The 17,717-nt window shown below is 33.8% G+C and overlaps 1 protein-coding gene and 1 long non-coding RNA gene across 2 annotated transcripts; one reads left to right on the top strand and one right to left on the bottom strand.

The window, feature by feature from the left end:
- Nucleotides 1–4,423: 4,423 nt before the first annotated feature.
- Nucleotides 4,424–16,940, top strand: LOC134229992 (uncharacterized). Its single transcript, XR_009984267.1, has 2 exons — nt 4,424–4,545; nt 16,310–16,940. It is a non-coding gene; the product is annotated as an uncharacterized LOC134229992 (long non-coding RNA).
- On the bottom strand, nt 6,517–12,187 carry LOC134229991 (uncharacterized). Its single transcript, XM_062711764.1, has 2 exons — nt 12,080–12,187; nt 6,517–9,255 (listed from the first exon to the last, which is right to left on the bottom strand). Exons 1-2 carry the CDS (start codon nt 12,185–12,187, stop codon nt 7,030–7,032), a joined length of 2,334 nt encoding a protein of 777 aa, XP_062567748.1. The 3' UTR covers nt 6,517–7,029.
- Nucleotides 16,941–17,717: the final 777 nt, after the last annotated feature.

Here is a 17,717-nt window from a genome sequence, read left to right as displayed (position 1 = left end):
TTGACGTCTTATTTCAACATTAATAAATGTAATATTGAACCTGAACCAGATTGTTATTTCTGATGTTCTACCACTGGCTACATGAATATATTATGTATCTCGTAATTTATAAAGGGAAAAAAATATTCTGAAAAACTTTTAATTCTGAATAACTACTCCCACCCCAATCCCCATATACCAACAGTTAAGCTTATATGTCTAGAGCAGCCTGGTCTTCTGGGCTGCAATGACTCTTAATCTAAAATAAGTGTGAAGTAAGTTCTGTAATTGTAATTATCAATGGAGTTTGTTTGAATTCTTTTTTATTTATGGCAGTAAGTTTGTTTACTGAATTATTTCATATTTAATTTATTTACAGTTTAAAAGATAACAAATTACCAATTATTACAATTAGAACATTTGCCTCTCTTGTAGGAACCATTATGCCACGAAGGTGTGAAGTTCAACTAGTTATTCGAATAAATTTAGTACGATCTGATAAGTTGCATACATCTGGTTTAAGGCAACTCGTACGTAATCTAATTCGTGAAACTTTCTTGGTGAAATGGACTTCTACTTTGTACCATCGATCTCTCTTCTTAACTAGGCTTCGAAATTCTTTAGTTAAGGTCAGACGACACGTTCCTAAATAATATATAATTTTTCCTAAGAATTTGTCATTGAAGTAAAGGTACTTAAACAAGTTTCCTCACAAAAAATTAGGGTACCTTATGTAATGATATTGACTATTGATGGTGGATTGAAATGCCTTTAAAATAGACCAATAAGATCATTTTATATTTGACCAATCAGCGCTTGATATTTTAACCAATCACAGTTTCAGAATCACCAACCAATCATTAGGAATTAAAGGAGAATAAATACAGACACCCATGAAGTATTTGGTTACTTGGTCGTTACTCATCGTGCGAGTAACACCTCTCGGGCTAGGTTCTTGGGCTGTGTCGGGAAACAACAGAATTGTTAGTTAAACCACTCAGCTCAGGAACCTAGTTCCTTAATAGTGTCTCAGTGACTTAGTTTATATAGTGTCTTGGTGACTTAATTATTATAGTGTCTTAGTGACTTTTACATAAAGGTGTCTCGGTGACTTTTAGGGTGCTTTAGGTCACCTGAGTAAACTCAGGTGACCTATTGCTATCTGTTTTCGTCCTGCGTCGTGCGTCGTCCGTCGTCCGTTAACATTTGAACATTTTCATCTTCTTCTCTGCAACCACTGAACCAATTTCAACCAAATTTGACACAAAGCATCTATGGGTGAAGGGGAACAAAAATTGTGAATTTCATGGTCTCTGCCCCCCTGGGGCCTGGGGGGTGGGGCAAAAACCACTAAAATTAATGCAATCTTTAAAAATCTTCTTCTTTACTCCTGGACATCAAGCAGTTAAACTGCTTGCATGATTGTAATCAGCATTGAGTCCTCTACCAAAATTGTGAAATTTATGGCCCCAGGGTCAGGGGTTCTAGTGCTAGGGTGGGGCTAAATAAGTATATAGTGAAAATGCAATATTTCTTTGAAAATCTTCTTCTCTGCTCCTGGGTATTAAATAAACTAACTAAGTGCATAGTTATGATGTGCAAGAGTGCCTCTACCAAAATTGTGAAATTTATGGCCCCAGGGTCAGGGGTTCTAGTGCTAGGGTGGGGCTACATAAGTATATAGTGAAAATGCATTATTTCTTTGAAAATCTTCTTCTCTGCTCCTGGGTATTAAATAAACTAACTAAGTGCATAGTTATGATGAGCAAGAGTGCCTCTACCAAAATTTTGAATTTTATGGCCACAGGGTCAGGGGTTCTGGTGTTTGGGCGGGGCTCTATAGATTATATAGTGAAAATAAATGAATTCTTTGAAAATCTTCTTCTCTGCTCCTGAGTATTAAATAAACTAACTAAGTGCATAGTTATGATGAGCAAGAGTGCCTCTACCAAAATTGTGAAATTTATGACCCCGGGGTCAGGGATTCTGGTGCTAGGGTGGGGCTAAATAAGTATATAGTGAAAATGCATTATTTCTTTGAAAATCTTCTTCTCTGCTCCTGGGTATTAAATAAACTAACTAAGTGCATAGTTATGATGAGCAAGAGTGCCTTTACCAAAATTGTGAATTTTATGGCCCCAGGGTAAGGGGTTCTAGTGTTAGTGCGTGGCTATATAGATTATATAGTGAAAATAAATTAATTCTGCGACAATCTTCTCTGCTCCTGAGTATTAAACAAATTAACTAAGAGCATTGTTATGATGTGCAAGAGTGCCTCTACCAAAATTGTGAAATTTATGGCCCCAAGGTCAGGGGTTCTAGTGTTAGGGTGGGGCTCTATTGATTACATAATGGAAATACATGAATTCTTTGAAAAAATTTCTTTTCTGCTTCTAGGAATTAAATAAACTAAGAACATAGTTATGATGAGCAAGAATACCTCTTCCAAAGTTTTGATATTATGGGCCTAGGGTCAGGGGTTCTAGTGATAGGGTGGGACTCTGTTGATTATATAGTGAAAATACATTAAATCTTTGAAAATTTTCTTCTCTGCTCTTGGGTATTAAGCAGATGAACTACCTATGTAGTTATGATGAGCAAGGACCCTAATCTTCCAGAATTGTGAATTTCAAGGCCCCAGGGTCAGGGGTACCATAGGGGGGGATGTACTTAAATACTGAAACTGGATGAATTGTTTGAGATCTGCTCCTTGGTATTAATCAAATATTTTTGAAAAGCAAGGGTGCCTTTTCAAAAATTGTGCAATGTGTGGATCTAGGCCTAAGGGTCAGGGGTTCATATGTGATAGGGGCATTACTGATTATTGCTGAATATTACTGATTACTTGAAATGCATTTTTTGTTCCCCCACCCTGCCTATGGGTATTAAGTAAACAAACTAAGCAACTGCTAAGTATATTGTTATGATGATCAAATGGTGCCTCTTTCAAAATTGTGAATGCCATAGCATCTTGCTTAAAACATGAATCAAATTAAATCACTGGAAAGTTGTTGCATAATGCTCAGGTGACCTATAAGGCCCATGGGCCTCTTGTTTAGGTAGTTGCAGACTGTGTCGGGAAACAACAGGATTGTTGGTTAAACCACTCAGTCTGCAACTACAGTGTCATAACTTTATAGCTGATTATTGGTTTAATTGTGGTTGATTCTTTTCTTATAATTCGTTGTCGTTAAGTTCATATTTGTTTGCTAATCATTATCCAGGTAGGACCGAGGAAAAATATATTATAACACGAGTTTGTCTATTTTTGCCAATCCAGATTTTATATTTGTCATTGTCATTGTTTCGTCTGCAGAAGTTCCTCAAATCAGGAAAAGCGTTAATAGCAAGATCAGTTGGATATGTAAAAGATGGAGAAATACCAGTCCGAATGATGAATCCATCCAATGAACATCAAACAGTGTATCCAGGAACATTTATTGCAAATATGAGTTCAGTTGACAATGTTTTTGAACCAACCTCTACTGTAAACAAGCCATGCAAAGATCTGCCATCTCATCTGCAGGATCTGTTTGAGATATATAAAGTTCATCTAAATGGTGGTGAAATACCTCAGTTATAGACGTTTTTGGCTAAGTATGCAGATATATTTGCGAGGTCAGACAGAGACTTGGGACGTACTTCACTGGTTAAACACACTATTGATACCAAGGATGCACGCCCACTGAAAGAACCTCCCAGAAGAATTCCACATCATTTACAGGATGAGATGAACAAGCAATTAGATGACATGCTTGACAGGAAAATCATAGAGAAATCGAATAGTCCATGGGCATCGGGAGTCGTTTTAGCTAAAAAGAAAGATGGTTCTTTGCTATTTTGTGTGGATTACAGGCGTTTAAATGCAGCTACAGTCAAAGACGCCTACCCACTTCCACGCATCGACGACTCGTTAGACAGTCTTGCCGGAGCAAAGTGGTTCTCAACCCTTGACTTATGCTCCGGGTATTGGCAAGTTAGCATGGGTGACTCAGATAAACTATTTGGTGAGTGATTTATACATGCATTGTATTAAGAAGAGTTCAAAGTTTAATATTTCCACTGCAACAAGGTGCGACTTTTTGCACATGCTGAAAAAATAAACCATTTGAGAAAAAATTGTGATAAAATAGCTTAATTAAGCTTTTCCGAATAGCTTAATAAAGCTATATAATAGCTAAATCAAGCTATATAATAGCTAAATCAAGCTATAAAGCTTAATCAAGACTCTGTGCTGGACCTGTCCGAATACATCAAACAAATCAATTTTTGTATTGTGGGCCTGAACATCCAAACCGTGTTTTGAGATGATGGATTTGAATAAGTTTGACTTATTTTTGTGTTGTTTTTGAAGTGGCATGGTAAGTTTTCTTGACCACCTCTAAGTACATTCAAAGAAAAATGAAACATGACATAATTAACACAAACACATAATAATTTTTTTAGCACGTGTAGTGCGCTGGTACCATTTAGGCGTCAGAACTTTCATCTATGAAGACCCACTTGCTAATGGCCACCATGCACAGAAAAGACCATGATGTGGAGGACATATGTGCTTAGTTATTAGTAAGTCAATTTTATTGCAGTCAAAATTCCTCATTGCCACTGGACGGCTATTAATCAACATTCCCAGGCACATAAGTAGCCGGACTGGCGATCTTGTCATAGGGATTTTTCCCTTAAGTAACAGTTTTCAGTCCAACATGCCCTTTCTCTTAACAACCCTGACAACAGAAACTATAAAAGGATACGGGGTTCTGGTGTTAGGGTGGGGCTAAATAAGTATATAGTGAAATTTCATGATTTCTTTGAAAATCTCCTTCTCTGCTCCTGGGTATTAAATAAGCTAAGTTCATTGTTATGGTGAGCAAGAGTTCCTCTAACAAAATTTTGAATTTTATGGCCCCATGGTCAGGGGTTCTGATGTTAGGGCAGGGCTCTTTAAATTATTTAGTGAAAATACATTAATTCTTTGAAAATCTTCTTCTCTGCTCCTGGGTATTAAACAAACTAAGTGCAAAATTATGATGAGCAAGAGTGCCTCTACTAAAATTGGGAATTTTATGGCCCAAGGGTCAGGGGTTCTGGTGTTAGGGTGGGGCTCTATAGATTATACAGTGAAATTTCATGAATTCTTTGTAAATCTTCTTCTCTGGTCCTGGATATTAAATAAACTAACTAAGTGCATACTTATGATGAGCAAGAGTGCCTCTACCAAAATTGTGAATTTTATGGCTCAGGGTCAGGGGTTATGGTGTAAGATAGGGGGGGGGGTCTATAGATTACATACTGAAAATACTTGAATTCTTTGAAAATCTTGTTCTTTGCTCCTCGGTAATAAATAAACTAACTAAGTGCATATTTATGATTTCTCATCATAAATATGCACTTAGTTAGTCTCTACCAAAATTGTGAATTTTATGGCCCCAGGGTCAGGGGTTCTGGTGTAAGGGGGAGGGGGGCTCTATAGATTATATAGTGAATTCTTTGAAAATCTTCTTCTCTGCTCCTGGGTATTAAATAAACTAAATAAGTACATTGTTATAATGAGCAAGAGTGCCTCTACCAAAATTGTGAATTATATGGCCCCAGGGTCAGGTGTTCTGGTGTAGGGAGGAGGGCTCTTTAGATTATATAGTGAAAATACATGAATTCTTTGAAAATCATCTTCTGCATTTTGTGGATCTAGGCCTAAGGGTTAGCCCTAACAAAAAAAAACTATAGTTAACTATAGTTAACTATAGTTTACTATAGTTAACTATAGTAAATCAAAGTGTCAAAGTTTTCGTCAAAGTTTTTCAAAGTATCAAAGTTTTCGCCAAAGTTTTTCAAAGTGTCAAAGTTTTCCTCAAAGTTTTTCAAAGTATCAAAGTTTTCGTCAAAGTTTTTCAAAGTGTCAAAGTTTTTGTCAAAGTTTTTCAAAGTGTCAAAGTTTTAGTCAAAGTTTTTCAAAGTGTCAAAGTTTTTGTCAAAGTTTTTCAAAGTGTCAAAGTTTTCGCCAAAGTTTTTCAAAGTGTCAAAGTTTTCGCCAAAGTTTTTCAAAGTGTCAAAGTTTTCACCAAAGTTTTTTTCAAAGTGTCAAAGTTTTTGCAAAAGTTTTTCAAAGTATCAAAGTCTTCGCCAAAGTTTTTCAAAGTGTCAAAGTTTTCACCAAAGTTTTTCAAAGTGTCAAAGTTTTTATCAAAGTTTTCAAAGTTTTTCAAAGTGTCAAAGTTTTTATCAAAGTTTTTCAAAGTTTTTCAAAGTTTTTCAAAGTGTCAAAGTTTTCGCAAAAGTTTTTCAAAGTATCAAAGTTTTTCAAAGTTATCACTATAGTAAATCAAAGTTTTTACTAACAGAATTATTTTTTTATATGTTTAACTACAACAAATCACTGTTTTCAAATAACTTTCAATTAAAAGTACTGAACTATATAAATATACCAAAGAACAAGTGTTTTTCATACTTTAAAACTAAATTATTTAAATATTTATTTCAAAAATAAAAGAAAACTGATCTTCATTTCCAAATTTATTTTGTGACAATATTCATAATGTATGACAAAATAAAAAAAAAATGTTTCATCCATCATCCAACAGCTTATTGACAATCCAGTAATGATTTTGTCACAATAAATGCCCAATAAGAAGTTAGGTAGCATAACAAAGAATAAATTAAAAACATGACAAGCAGTGTAATTATAACATAAAAAAATAATGAAGACATTTGTGAAACTTTCACCATGATCATAATCATGAACAAAAAGATATATGAATTTAAACATTTTTGAAGAAAGCACAATATACAGTTTTCATTGATGTATACATTTTCATTGAACTTCCATGATTACTTTTGCCAAACAATTGAAGCAATAACTACTGACATATATTTACAAATATTACAAATTTGTTGAACTTTCACAGTCAGGCTATATTTTGATAATCAAATGTTACACCAACACTTGCGAGGCAAGCAACAAAATACTTAGATCTTTGCATTGAATTACTATTGTCAAAAATTCTAGTAATTCTGACACATTTAAAAACTCTATATTGTGTTTCCACTAACAAGTTAATCCCATTCGTAATGGTTAGGCAAACAAATAACAAACCTATCATTGCCTTTAATCAGATACAAACACTTTGACTGAAAATTATCAGCATTTACAATAACTCTAGATTGAGTTTCTTTTACTTTGGTAAGAAAAAAAGATGAAGTACCAGTTTCTTCATCTGACATCAACACATTTTCTATCTTTTCAAGCTGTTTACCAACAATATAAGGTATTTTACACCCACAATTGACACAAGAATGCTGGCAGTTTTGATCAAACATCATTAATTTTTCAACAACCAAAAAAACATTTCTTTTTGTTTTAATCACATAATTGATGGATTTCCCACTACATTTTGTGTAACTTTCAGAATATATCAAATTGCCTTTCACAAGAAATCTATCGAAAAATACTGCACATGGATTGTCTAACTCAACATTCAAAAAATTCTCAATTGCTACATGCTCAAAGATTTTCAAACATCTAAATACCATTTTCCCTATCCCAAAAAGTTCATTGCTTAACATGACATATGATTTGTGAAACCTTTTCCCTTGCAATTTATAACATAATTTTTTCACATCATCAGGGGCATTTGCCAGGTACAGTAAAGAAAGTTTCTTAGCCTCTTGAAACATAATTAAAGACTTGCAGATTTGGTCTGAAACATACTGAGTTCCATTAAACATTTTCAACAAATTACCACCGTTGCCCTCAAAAGGGAATGTAGAAATGCCCCAAATGGGTCCCCAATTTCGTACACTTTGAGCCACATGTAAAAGTTGGTGTACATTAAAACTCATGTGCTCTACACCATATAAAGTCTGTACTTGAAAAACAAATTTTCTGAGTGCCCTCTCTGCCAAATCTATTTCTCGTAAGGTCACAGATGATTGTAACAAAGTGTAAATACCAAAAACTAAAAGAAAAAAGTGATTCACATATTGTTGGGGTAGAACTCCTGGTAGAACAATCATGGAATAGAATAACAGGAAGGCTCTCCATTCTGAAGCTTTCCAGAATCGACGGGTGGAAAGGGTACGGGGACGTCGTGTAATCTCAAAGGGTGGCTTTAGCTTCAACAGTTTTTGATCAAGAATTCTGCTTTGCAGTCCGATGTAGAATGGTTTCCCATGGTTGGACGAATCTAGCCAAAGGCTCATAAACTGTTTTACAACACCTTGGCATACACTGTGCAGGTAATCTGGCACAAATCCTATTACCATGTTGAATACAGTCAGAAGGCACAGTGGACTCAGTCCTTTGACACCATTCACCACACGTGTTGAGGTGCATGCCTCAAGTCCATCTTGAACGAAAGAATCATGTGTCCTCTCTCTGTACTCTCCTGGGGGGTAGGCACGCACGTGTCCGTCACCTTTGTGGACCACCTCGCCTGGATGGAGACACCAGTCGCATCCGTACTGTCCATTGAACTGTTTCACATTTCTCATGGGTGGTCTGGCAATTGAGTCACTGCTGCAAAGAATGGTGTGGACCTTGGTGCAGAGCTGCCTTCCATTCGTGTCAATCCAGGTTATTCCCTCCTCACTTAATTGAGCACATGTGTTAACAAATGGCTGTAAATAAGTGTCCATCCTTGGCTTTCCATTGCCAAACCAAAGTGCAGCCAGCATGATATTGTCCTTCCTATCTGATGGTACACATTCGTTGATGATCAGCTGTATTGGCCAGATGGAGTAGCCAGAAGATTTAAAAACAGGGATTCCATCACAGTTCCATTGTAATGTTAGATCATCCTGTCCAATTGTTCCATCCTGCACCAATCTCCGATAGGCCTCTCCATCTCTAATGTTTGACAATATGCCCTCTGGACTTCTGTTGATCTCTGGTAGGCCATGTACTTTTAAGAAATGTTCAAGCTGTGTTCGCAATGGCATCATCATGAAGAAGTTGGCACTCTTTTCACAATTGCGTTGGTTACGAAATCCACAGTAAACACAATCTTGGACGAATTCTTTCCCGATGTATCCTTCACACTGCACACAGAAGTAATGTTTTTCAATGTTTTCCATGTGGTCCGAAACGTTGAAAAATTTCTCTATAAAGTAGGTGGATTTTGGAAACAGGTTTGGCAGGTGGAGATCCAACAGCTCCAACAAATCGGCAGTGGCAACTTTGGTAAGGTGGTGCTTAAGGGTAAATAGGATCAGCATGAGTAAGCTTTGGGCCCTTGTTACTGTGGAGTCTTTGTGGACCAGATCATCCCAATAGCCTTCATTCTGAAATGGAACAAGTAAACTTAGTTCATTCAATTCAATTGACTTTGTGCAAAACATTAATGATACAGGGTTCTTGATCATTCCACAATTTACTGTGTTGCAAACACAGCAGGAAACACAATATTCGCAGTATTTTTATGATCAAATTTACAGCTGCACCCCAAATGAAAGCATATATTTTGCACATATTTAAATTATAAAACACATTATATATATATATATAAATATTTGAAAAGCAGGGGAAAATCTGGCCGATGAGATGATAACATTGCAACTTTCTAAATGCAAAATTGCTAGACTAAGTGTATTATCAAGTTAAAAGGAAAGTAACTTCAGAATAGTACATGATCAGAGCAAAATACATTTAGAGAAGTAAATTTACAATTTACAATACTTAACTCTAGTGGTAATTAAGGAATTCACGTTCAATGTGTTTGAGACATTGAATGGAATATATGCAAGACCAATAAAACCTCTTAAACAAGAGATCTTTGTAAAACACATATGCACCCCAGTGGAATTTTTCCAAGTCCAAGGGGCATAACTCTGCCAAAAATGGTGTAATAGTACCCAAAACAAAAGCTGACCTAGATATTCATCTGAGGAATTTGTATACTAAATTTCATTTCAGTATGTACATGTACAAACTCTGCAAAGTAAATAAACATAAACTGCAAATAACTGAAATTTGTCGAAGTCCAAGGGGCATATTATCTGTGTCAAAAATGAGGCAATTGTACCCAAAACAATACTTGATCTAGATATTTCTCTGATATATCAATATACCAAATTTTATTTCAGTATGTGCAACAGTTGTGAAGAAAATGAATGAAAACTTAAGTGGACCGACATACAGCAGCAGAGCACTATGCCCTCCCTTCTTCAAGGGGGAGGGGACAAAAAAAGATTTAAACCTATTATCTATATGGTTATTATTACTGCCCATGCCTGAAGTTTGATAATAAATATGCATGTCAAAGACAAAGGGTGATCATTCATTGTGTTTCACGCGACCTTGTAGGGTAGGGCAACACCATTTTTAAACAGGCTGATCATGATTTCAAAAACATTCTTCACTGGTGATAGACATTATAAGAGAAAAATTGTTGGATAAGAACAAGTAATAAAATAATTCCTAGATTCCTAGAGACTGCAAAAGATTAAAGTAGGGACATAAGTTAATAGTATTAAAAAGGTGGATGTCACTATAGGGGTCTTTTTGTTGAAAGCAAAAATAACACAATACACAAAACAGTAAAAAGACAATGGCTTTATAGAAAATTTTTGATAGAGCAAATTTTTTTTGAATTAGCCTAGTTCTGTTTTTATTTATTTATTTTTTTTTTAAAAACTCAATTTTTTAAAATTATTTTTTGAGTAAAATTGATGAGTTGTTCTAAATGTATTTAATCAAATAATAATTGAATTTGACAATGTATTTTTCATTTAAATACATGTTAACATTTAAATACTTGTATAATTAACTTAACCGAGACACGTCGCGTGCCGTCGATTCAGCGAAATTCCCCCCATGCATCAAAAATTTTCTGGGGAAAACACTGTTCGATGTTTAAACATTCATCACTAGTTCTTGCTCTCTGCACTTGGATTAGGTAATATATTTAAATATGACAATTTTATTTTATTTGTTAGCGAGTTTGGCAACAATTATTTTGTATTGAATGAGCTCTTAACAACCGACAATAGATTGTCAGTGACAATTGGCCCATCAATATCAATTAAAGACATGATTTAAACCCAACAACACCAAAAAAAAATATAGTTTGTTTGGAATTGCCTCCCACCTCATTGAAATGCCCCCTCCTGAAAAAATTTTATTGACCAAAAGTAGGAATATTTTTTATTTAATCAATATTTTTGCCGATAACATGTATCACATACACCATACAAAACAATGAAATATAGTGTCAGATCTATGAAAAACAAGAAATCTGTGAGCCAATGCTCACTAGGAATACCCCCGCTCTGATATGAATAAACACTATCATGATAATATACACAAGTTCCATTACGGACAGATGCACAGACAAACAGGAAGTTGACTTCAGATTCATATAAAAATTAATCCCACCATATGACATGCCTCAACAAAGAGCGTACTAAAATTTCAAGCATCTGTTGATGAGAAAACTGCGACAAAAAATTTGTTATGTATGAAACGGAGAGATGCAAAAACAAACATGAAGTTGACATCTGATTTGACCAAAAATGTATCCCACCTTATGGCATGCCTAAGAGAAGATTGTGTTAAAATTTCAAGCATATGCGATGAGTAGTTTCTGAGAAAACTGCGTTGAAAATTTGTTATGTATGAAATGGACAGATGCACAGACAAACAGGAAGTTGACAATGGATTTGAATAAAAATGTATCCCACCATATAATATGCCTCAGAGAAGATTGTGTTAAAATTTCAAGCATCTGTGATGAGTAGTTGCTGAGAAAACTGCGACAAAAAATTTGTTATGGCCAGACGACAGACGGACGGACACACAAGGGTAAAACAGTATACCCTTCTCTCCTTCGGAGTGGGGGTATAATCCTTCGGAGTGGGGGTATAATTAGGTTTTTTTGTAGATCATGTTGATAGTAGATACTTTTTTTAAAAGTCAGAAAATGTTTCAATTTACTGTTTACTGAGATTCTTATCATAAATTTGAAATTTATCTTCAACATGTTCAATTTAAAAAAAAATTATAATTTCCCTCCCTCCTGTGTCTGAAACCCTTCAGGCGGCAATTCTAAACAAACAATTTTTTAAGGATGGCCCAACTTGCACAATTTAACAATGAAGTATAACAAACCTTGTTCTCGTCTTCTGCCATAAAAGTGTCCTCAGTGTTATCAACATCGAAGTAAATTGCATCTTCTTCCATGGCTTCCTCGTCTTCAGCATCAAAGAAAAACTCCATTTCCTATTTCTATTTTCAGAGCTTCCAGAACTCCTGCAGAAGATAAGGAAAGTTAAGAGCAGTGCATCCCCACCAAGCAGCACCTCAGTTGTGCCAAGGCCAACTGCCGCCACCTCATCTGTTCTTCCAAGACTCCAAATCTTACCACAGAGGAGTCCTTTGACACCAGTGACACCTGGTTCACCGGAGGACAACAATGCAGAAGAGGTACATGTAGATCTATGTATTGAGTAAAAGAATGTTCTTAATGTTTGTATTTAAATATAAAAATGTAACAAGAAGGAAAGTATCAATCTTTTTTCATTTGATTCAGCATAAGGCATTTTCTTATAGATGAGACAATTTTTGAAAATTACACTGTACAAGTCGCAAATTATTTTCTTAAATATGAATTCAGGTATTTTACTGATGGAAGTTTGATACTTGCATGGTGTCTATATCAACCAATTTGGTTTAGTATTTCACGACTTCTTGCCTATAATCTGAACGAATAACTATTCTTATGGATGTATGAGTTTAAATGGATTTGACAAAAGTTTACAAATACCAAGCAAAGATAGTAGAGCTTAGTATCACTTCTAGAGCATCTTTGATCATCATTTTTAAAAATGGAAACATGGCAGTGCCCTACTAAATCCCTAGAATTTTTTGTTCATTTCCTGTAAATAAATAATTTTGTTATAAATTTTAACCACTGAAATTGAAAAATCAGAAAATTATTTGCTAAGATTGATGGTTCAATTTGTAAAGATTTCCTACCACAGAAAATACCTGTTAATGGTATTTTTAAAACTAACTGCAGGCAGGATTAAATATAACAAAATACAGAGACTTGTATTGCAAGATATCCATATCAAATTGTCTTAAAACAAGTTTCATGCACTTTTTAAGACTGTATTAATAAACCTTCAAAAGAAAAAAAGTGTTAACATCATTTATTGTATGATGATTAGAATAAAAAAGATTATAAATGAACCTAATGCCTATTGTAAAACTAATTAATTGAAATGTTTCTCAGGTTTTGAATTTCGGCACCGCCCAACTGGTGAAAAAAGATGTCTTTCGGCATGTTGGATCCAAGTCTTCCCATCTTGTTAACTACCTAATGGAGGAAGTTTTCACAGACGAGGAACTTGGAACATGCAGCTTGACGGGTGCCAAAGGTCGCTGCAAGGATTCAACTGACATCAAGCCAGCCCTAGATGGGGACAAGCTTGCAGACATCATAGGTAAGATATTTTTAAATTTTTTTTGAATATTTGAATTTTTTAAATCTAGGCTATCTTTATTAATTTCGTCATGCATGTTTGCATCATATTTATTGTTTGGAATTGAACAAATAATGTAAGCAAGTCATGACTTAGTAAATAAAAATTATTATTATGATATTAAAGCTAAATTATTGAGAAAAAGAAATCATAGAAAGGGGTTTTGAAAACCAGAATTTTCAGAAAGGAATTGTAAGTTACATGTAAAGACAGTGTCATTTCCTACCATTTATAACAATATTGATTTGAGTCTGATGCTCAGAATATTGTTCTTATTTTTCTTGTGTTTATTTCAGCTTTCACCAAGTCGCAGTGGAGTGTTACTGAAGACGAGATTAAGAAGATCATCAGAAACAAGCTAAACAACTGCCACAAAAAAGCCAGGGGATCGGAGAGACCTCCTTCCACCACTTAAGAAACAACAATTTTTACAGACATTGATTGCCATTCCACATTTTCACCTGATGTGTCTTGGGCGCTTTGACCTGGCGGAGACCATCCCTCTCCAGGCTGTTAGCCACAGCCGAAGACCTCCGCTACTTGGAACCATGCCTTGGCCCTGGACACTTCCATTTTAGTGATTTAAATAGTATTCTCTGTGTAGTATTTATTGTAGTTAATAGTGATAGTATTTATTTTTTAATGTTGTCATATTTATTCATAGTGCTTGCTTTTTAACTTATTTTTGAACTGTTTAACAAACTTTTGATGGCAAAGCATTATAAGTATTTTATTAGGAGGTTTATCTGTATATATGTGTATATACTGTTTTTTTCTTCAGAGTTGTGATACATACATATTGTCTTATTGTTTTGTGATATGATTGAAACAGAATGTGTTTCATTTTTAGAGCTATTATTTTTCAAATATTTATTTTTAGAAAAAGTTTATCTGTTTGCACGTTGTTTTCAAGTTTTTGCCCCATTTTTTGTTGTAAATTTTAACATTGTTTTCTTTTTCCTTCAGCCCTTAAAATACTGAAGAATGTGCCAAAATTTTATGTTTACAGCAGGATTGTCCCTAAGAATTAAAAGAGCAGGGCTCTATGATTGAAAGGGTTTAAAGGATTCTAGGCCCCCCTCGATCCCCTGGAGTTGAGGGGGATACCAAAATAACACGGGAGGGATGTGTTCATTAAACATTTTAGTTCAAATTTCTGTAGTTGTTAGAGACAACCCTGCTGTTATAAATACATTTTAAAACCTTGTCATCAGTGTCTAAATCACCAAATTCTGTTAAAGAGTGTAATGTTCATATCCAGAGGAGGGAACATTGTAAATTTTTCTGTGATAAACGTATCAAATTTTTTTTTTTACATTTTTTTAAACATTGTATATTTTTTCTTTGATAAAGATTTTACTTACCACATCTCAGGTTTCACCCCAGTATACTGACTTCATTTAGTACTTCCAAGAGAATTCCATGCATTTTGTATGCCATATATTTTATTAAATTTATTGGATGATCTAGATTTAGTTTATGATATTGAATGTTTTCATTGATTAATAAACATATGATTTTTTAAATACGAGTTTGTTTTTTTTTCTTACTTTGGATTTTAGTCTCTGGCTTTGTTATAAGAAGTTCATATCGTCCAAGTTTTCACTAGAAATCAAAGTGTCAAAGTGATATTTTATAATTATAGTAAACCGGACTTTTAAAATGTATCACTTTCGTTAATCAAAGTGTTCAATATAGTAAATCAAAGTTTTAACCATAGTGAGTCAAAGTATTTCAAAGTGTCAAAGTTTTTCAAAGTGTCAAAGTTTTTATCAAAGTTTTTCAAAAGTATCAAAGTTTTCACCAAAGTTTTTTTCAAAGTGTCAAAGTTTTTGCCAAAGTTTTTCAAAGTATCAAAGTTTTCGCCAAAGTTTTTCAAAGTGTCAAAGTTTTCGCCAAAGTTTTTCAAAGTGTCAAAGTTTTCATCAAAGTTTTTCAAAGTGTCAAAGTTTTTGTCAAAGTTTTTCAAAGTGTCAAAGTTTTGTCAAAGTTTTTCAAAGTGTCAAAGTTTTTCAAAGTTTTTCAAAGTGTTTTGTCAAAGTTTTTCAAAGTGTCAAAGTTTTCGTCAAAGTTTTTCAAAGTGTCAAAGTTTTTATCAAAGTTTTTCAAAGTGTCAAAGTTTTTATCAAAGTTTTTCAAAGTGTCAAAGTTTTCGTCAAAGTTTTTCAAAGTGTCAAAGTTTTCGTCAAAGTTTTTCAAAGTGTCAAAGTTATCACTATAGTAAATCAAAGTTTTCAAAGTGTCAAAGTTATCACTATAGTTAACTATAGTAAACTATAGTTAACTATAGTTAACTATAGTATTTTTTTGTTAGGGAGGGATTCATGTGTGATTGAGGCATTACTGATCATGCTTAATATTACTGATTACTTGAAATGCTTTTTTTGTTCCCCTACCATGCCTATGGGTATTAAGTAAACAAACTAAGCAACTGCTAAGTGTATTGTTATGATGATCAATGGTGCCTATTTCAAAATTGTGAATGCCATAGCATCTGCATTAAAACATGAATCAAATTCAATCACTGGAAAGTTGTTGCATAATGCTCAGGTGACCTATAAGGCCCATGGGCCTCTTGTTTAAAATATATCATTGATTTAACCTTGATTGTTTAGATAAAGCTTGCAATATTTCAGTCATAATACATTGACTTCCCCAAATCATTTAACTACAAGGATGACAAAAATATGACATATATAATATAATATATATGATATGCTTTATAAAGACTTTTTAACAATGTTATTTCAATTTGCCAATTGTTGATTTCTGTATAAACTGAATTATCTGATTAAAACTACATATCCCGTTAGAAAAAAGCTTTTTCAAAACTTTGTTTTAAAATTTGTTACAGAAGTCGGGACAGAAGATCATGCCTTGGTCAAATCAAAGGAGTTCCCTCAGTCTTTCAGAGAGATGGCAGAAAGTTCATTCAACATGAAGATGATGTGCACATAATGTAATCTGGAATCTAAAGTTAGAGATAAAAACCTGCAAACTTACTAGCAAATAAGCCTTTCGGCTTGTTAATTATTCTTTGCCGGACACTTCACCTTTAGGAATGCTCTTTATTTCTATCAATGATGCATGTGGTTATTCAAGATCATGTCATGTGATATAAGGAATTTTGACTTTTGACAGCATAAGACAAGGGTTTGTGAGAAGAGTAGCAAATACTTAAGAAATCCTTGGATACTGGAATTCAGTCAATGTATGCCAAATAAACTGGATGAGTGAAAGATTGTATTTGAAGTTCTGTGCTTGTCCATCTTTGCTGTTTTTTCATATGCTTAGAAAATGACAAAAGTTGTTTTAACAAGTGACCCAGTAAAGACATGAAAATGTAAAATAATTCTTGTAAGAAAAGAAAAATTGTAAATGTTTTCTTATACAATGTATTCTAGATGACAAAGAATGTGTTTGACTAAGTTTTTGAAAATGACAAAATAAATTCTCTTTTGTGTAATTAAAAAATGATAATGGTTGCAATACATGTTTACCTTAATATGATTTTAATAGTATTTGTCACTAAGATTGAAATACTTGAGAACATATTTTACAAATTTTGTTCCAGTTTACTTAAGTCAGAGATATATTTTTTGAATGACAACCAAGATTTGAAAAAAAAGAAAAAACAAAGAAATTAAAACAAAACTATTCACTTTTGTGATATCTTTGTTGATTTTGTTGTTTACAATTTTATGTGTCAGTTATAGGACAATATGTCCATAATAATTGCAGCTTTTCAAATTTGATATATAAATACAATTTAAGGCAGATTTCTGAACTGATATATGACCTTGACCCCCAAAGAACAGAAATTTCAGGGTCAATACTTAAAACAATTATTTGTTGGATGTTTTATACATTATTTTTGACCTTATATCTTACAGACGATACCACGGAAACTGTCTAGAATAAGTTAGAAACCTATAAAGCCAAAAAATTGAATATTGTTGTTGCTTAGCAACCATTTAAAGGTCATTAAACACAAATTTGAACAAAATATTAGTGGATATTGCAATACAGTATGATGCCTTCTAAAGAGTAAATTCAGAATTTTCTTCTTACATTCATTGTTACAAATTTTCGCAAGAAAGATGAAAAGGTTTGGGAAAAAAATCGAAAATTATGCACTTATTTGACCTTTGACCTCCAAAAAAATGAATCTGATAAGGTCAAACTTTCAAACAATTATCTGATGTATATTATTTCAGTATCATTACCCTACATTTGACTTTACAATGTAATGGAATGCATAA

Source organism: Saccostrea cucullata, unplaced genomic scaffold (assembly GCF_032062105.1).
Source record: "Saccostrea cucullata isolate Sc308-1 unplaced genomic scaffold, CSIRO_AGI_Scuc_v1 ctg4560, whole genome shotgun sequence".
Taxonomy (NCBI): Eukaryota; Metazoa; Mollusca; class Bivalvia; order Ostreida; family Ostreidae; genus Saccostrea; species Saccostrea cuccullata.
The sequence above is the reverse complement of the archived record's forward strand: the minus strand, read 5'-3'. Positions and strand labels throughout refer to the sequence as shown.

Coding starts and splice junctions, on each gene's coding strand:
- LOC134229991 (XM_062711764.1), bottom strand. CDS start 12,187: ATGGAGTTTTTCTTTGATGCTGAAGACGAGGAAGCCATGGAAGAAGAT. Junction 9,256..12,079: donor TGGCAGAAGACGAGAACAAG/GTTTGTTATACT, acceptor GTTCCATTTCAG/AATGAAGGCTATTGGGATGA.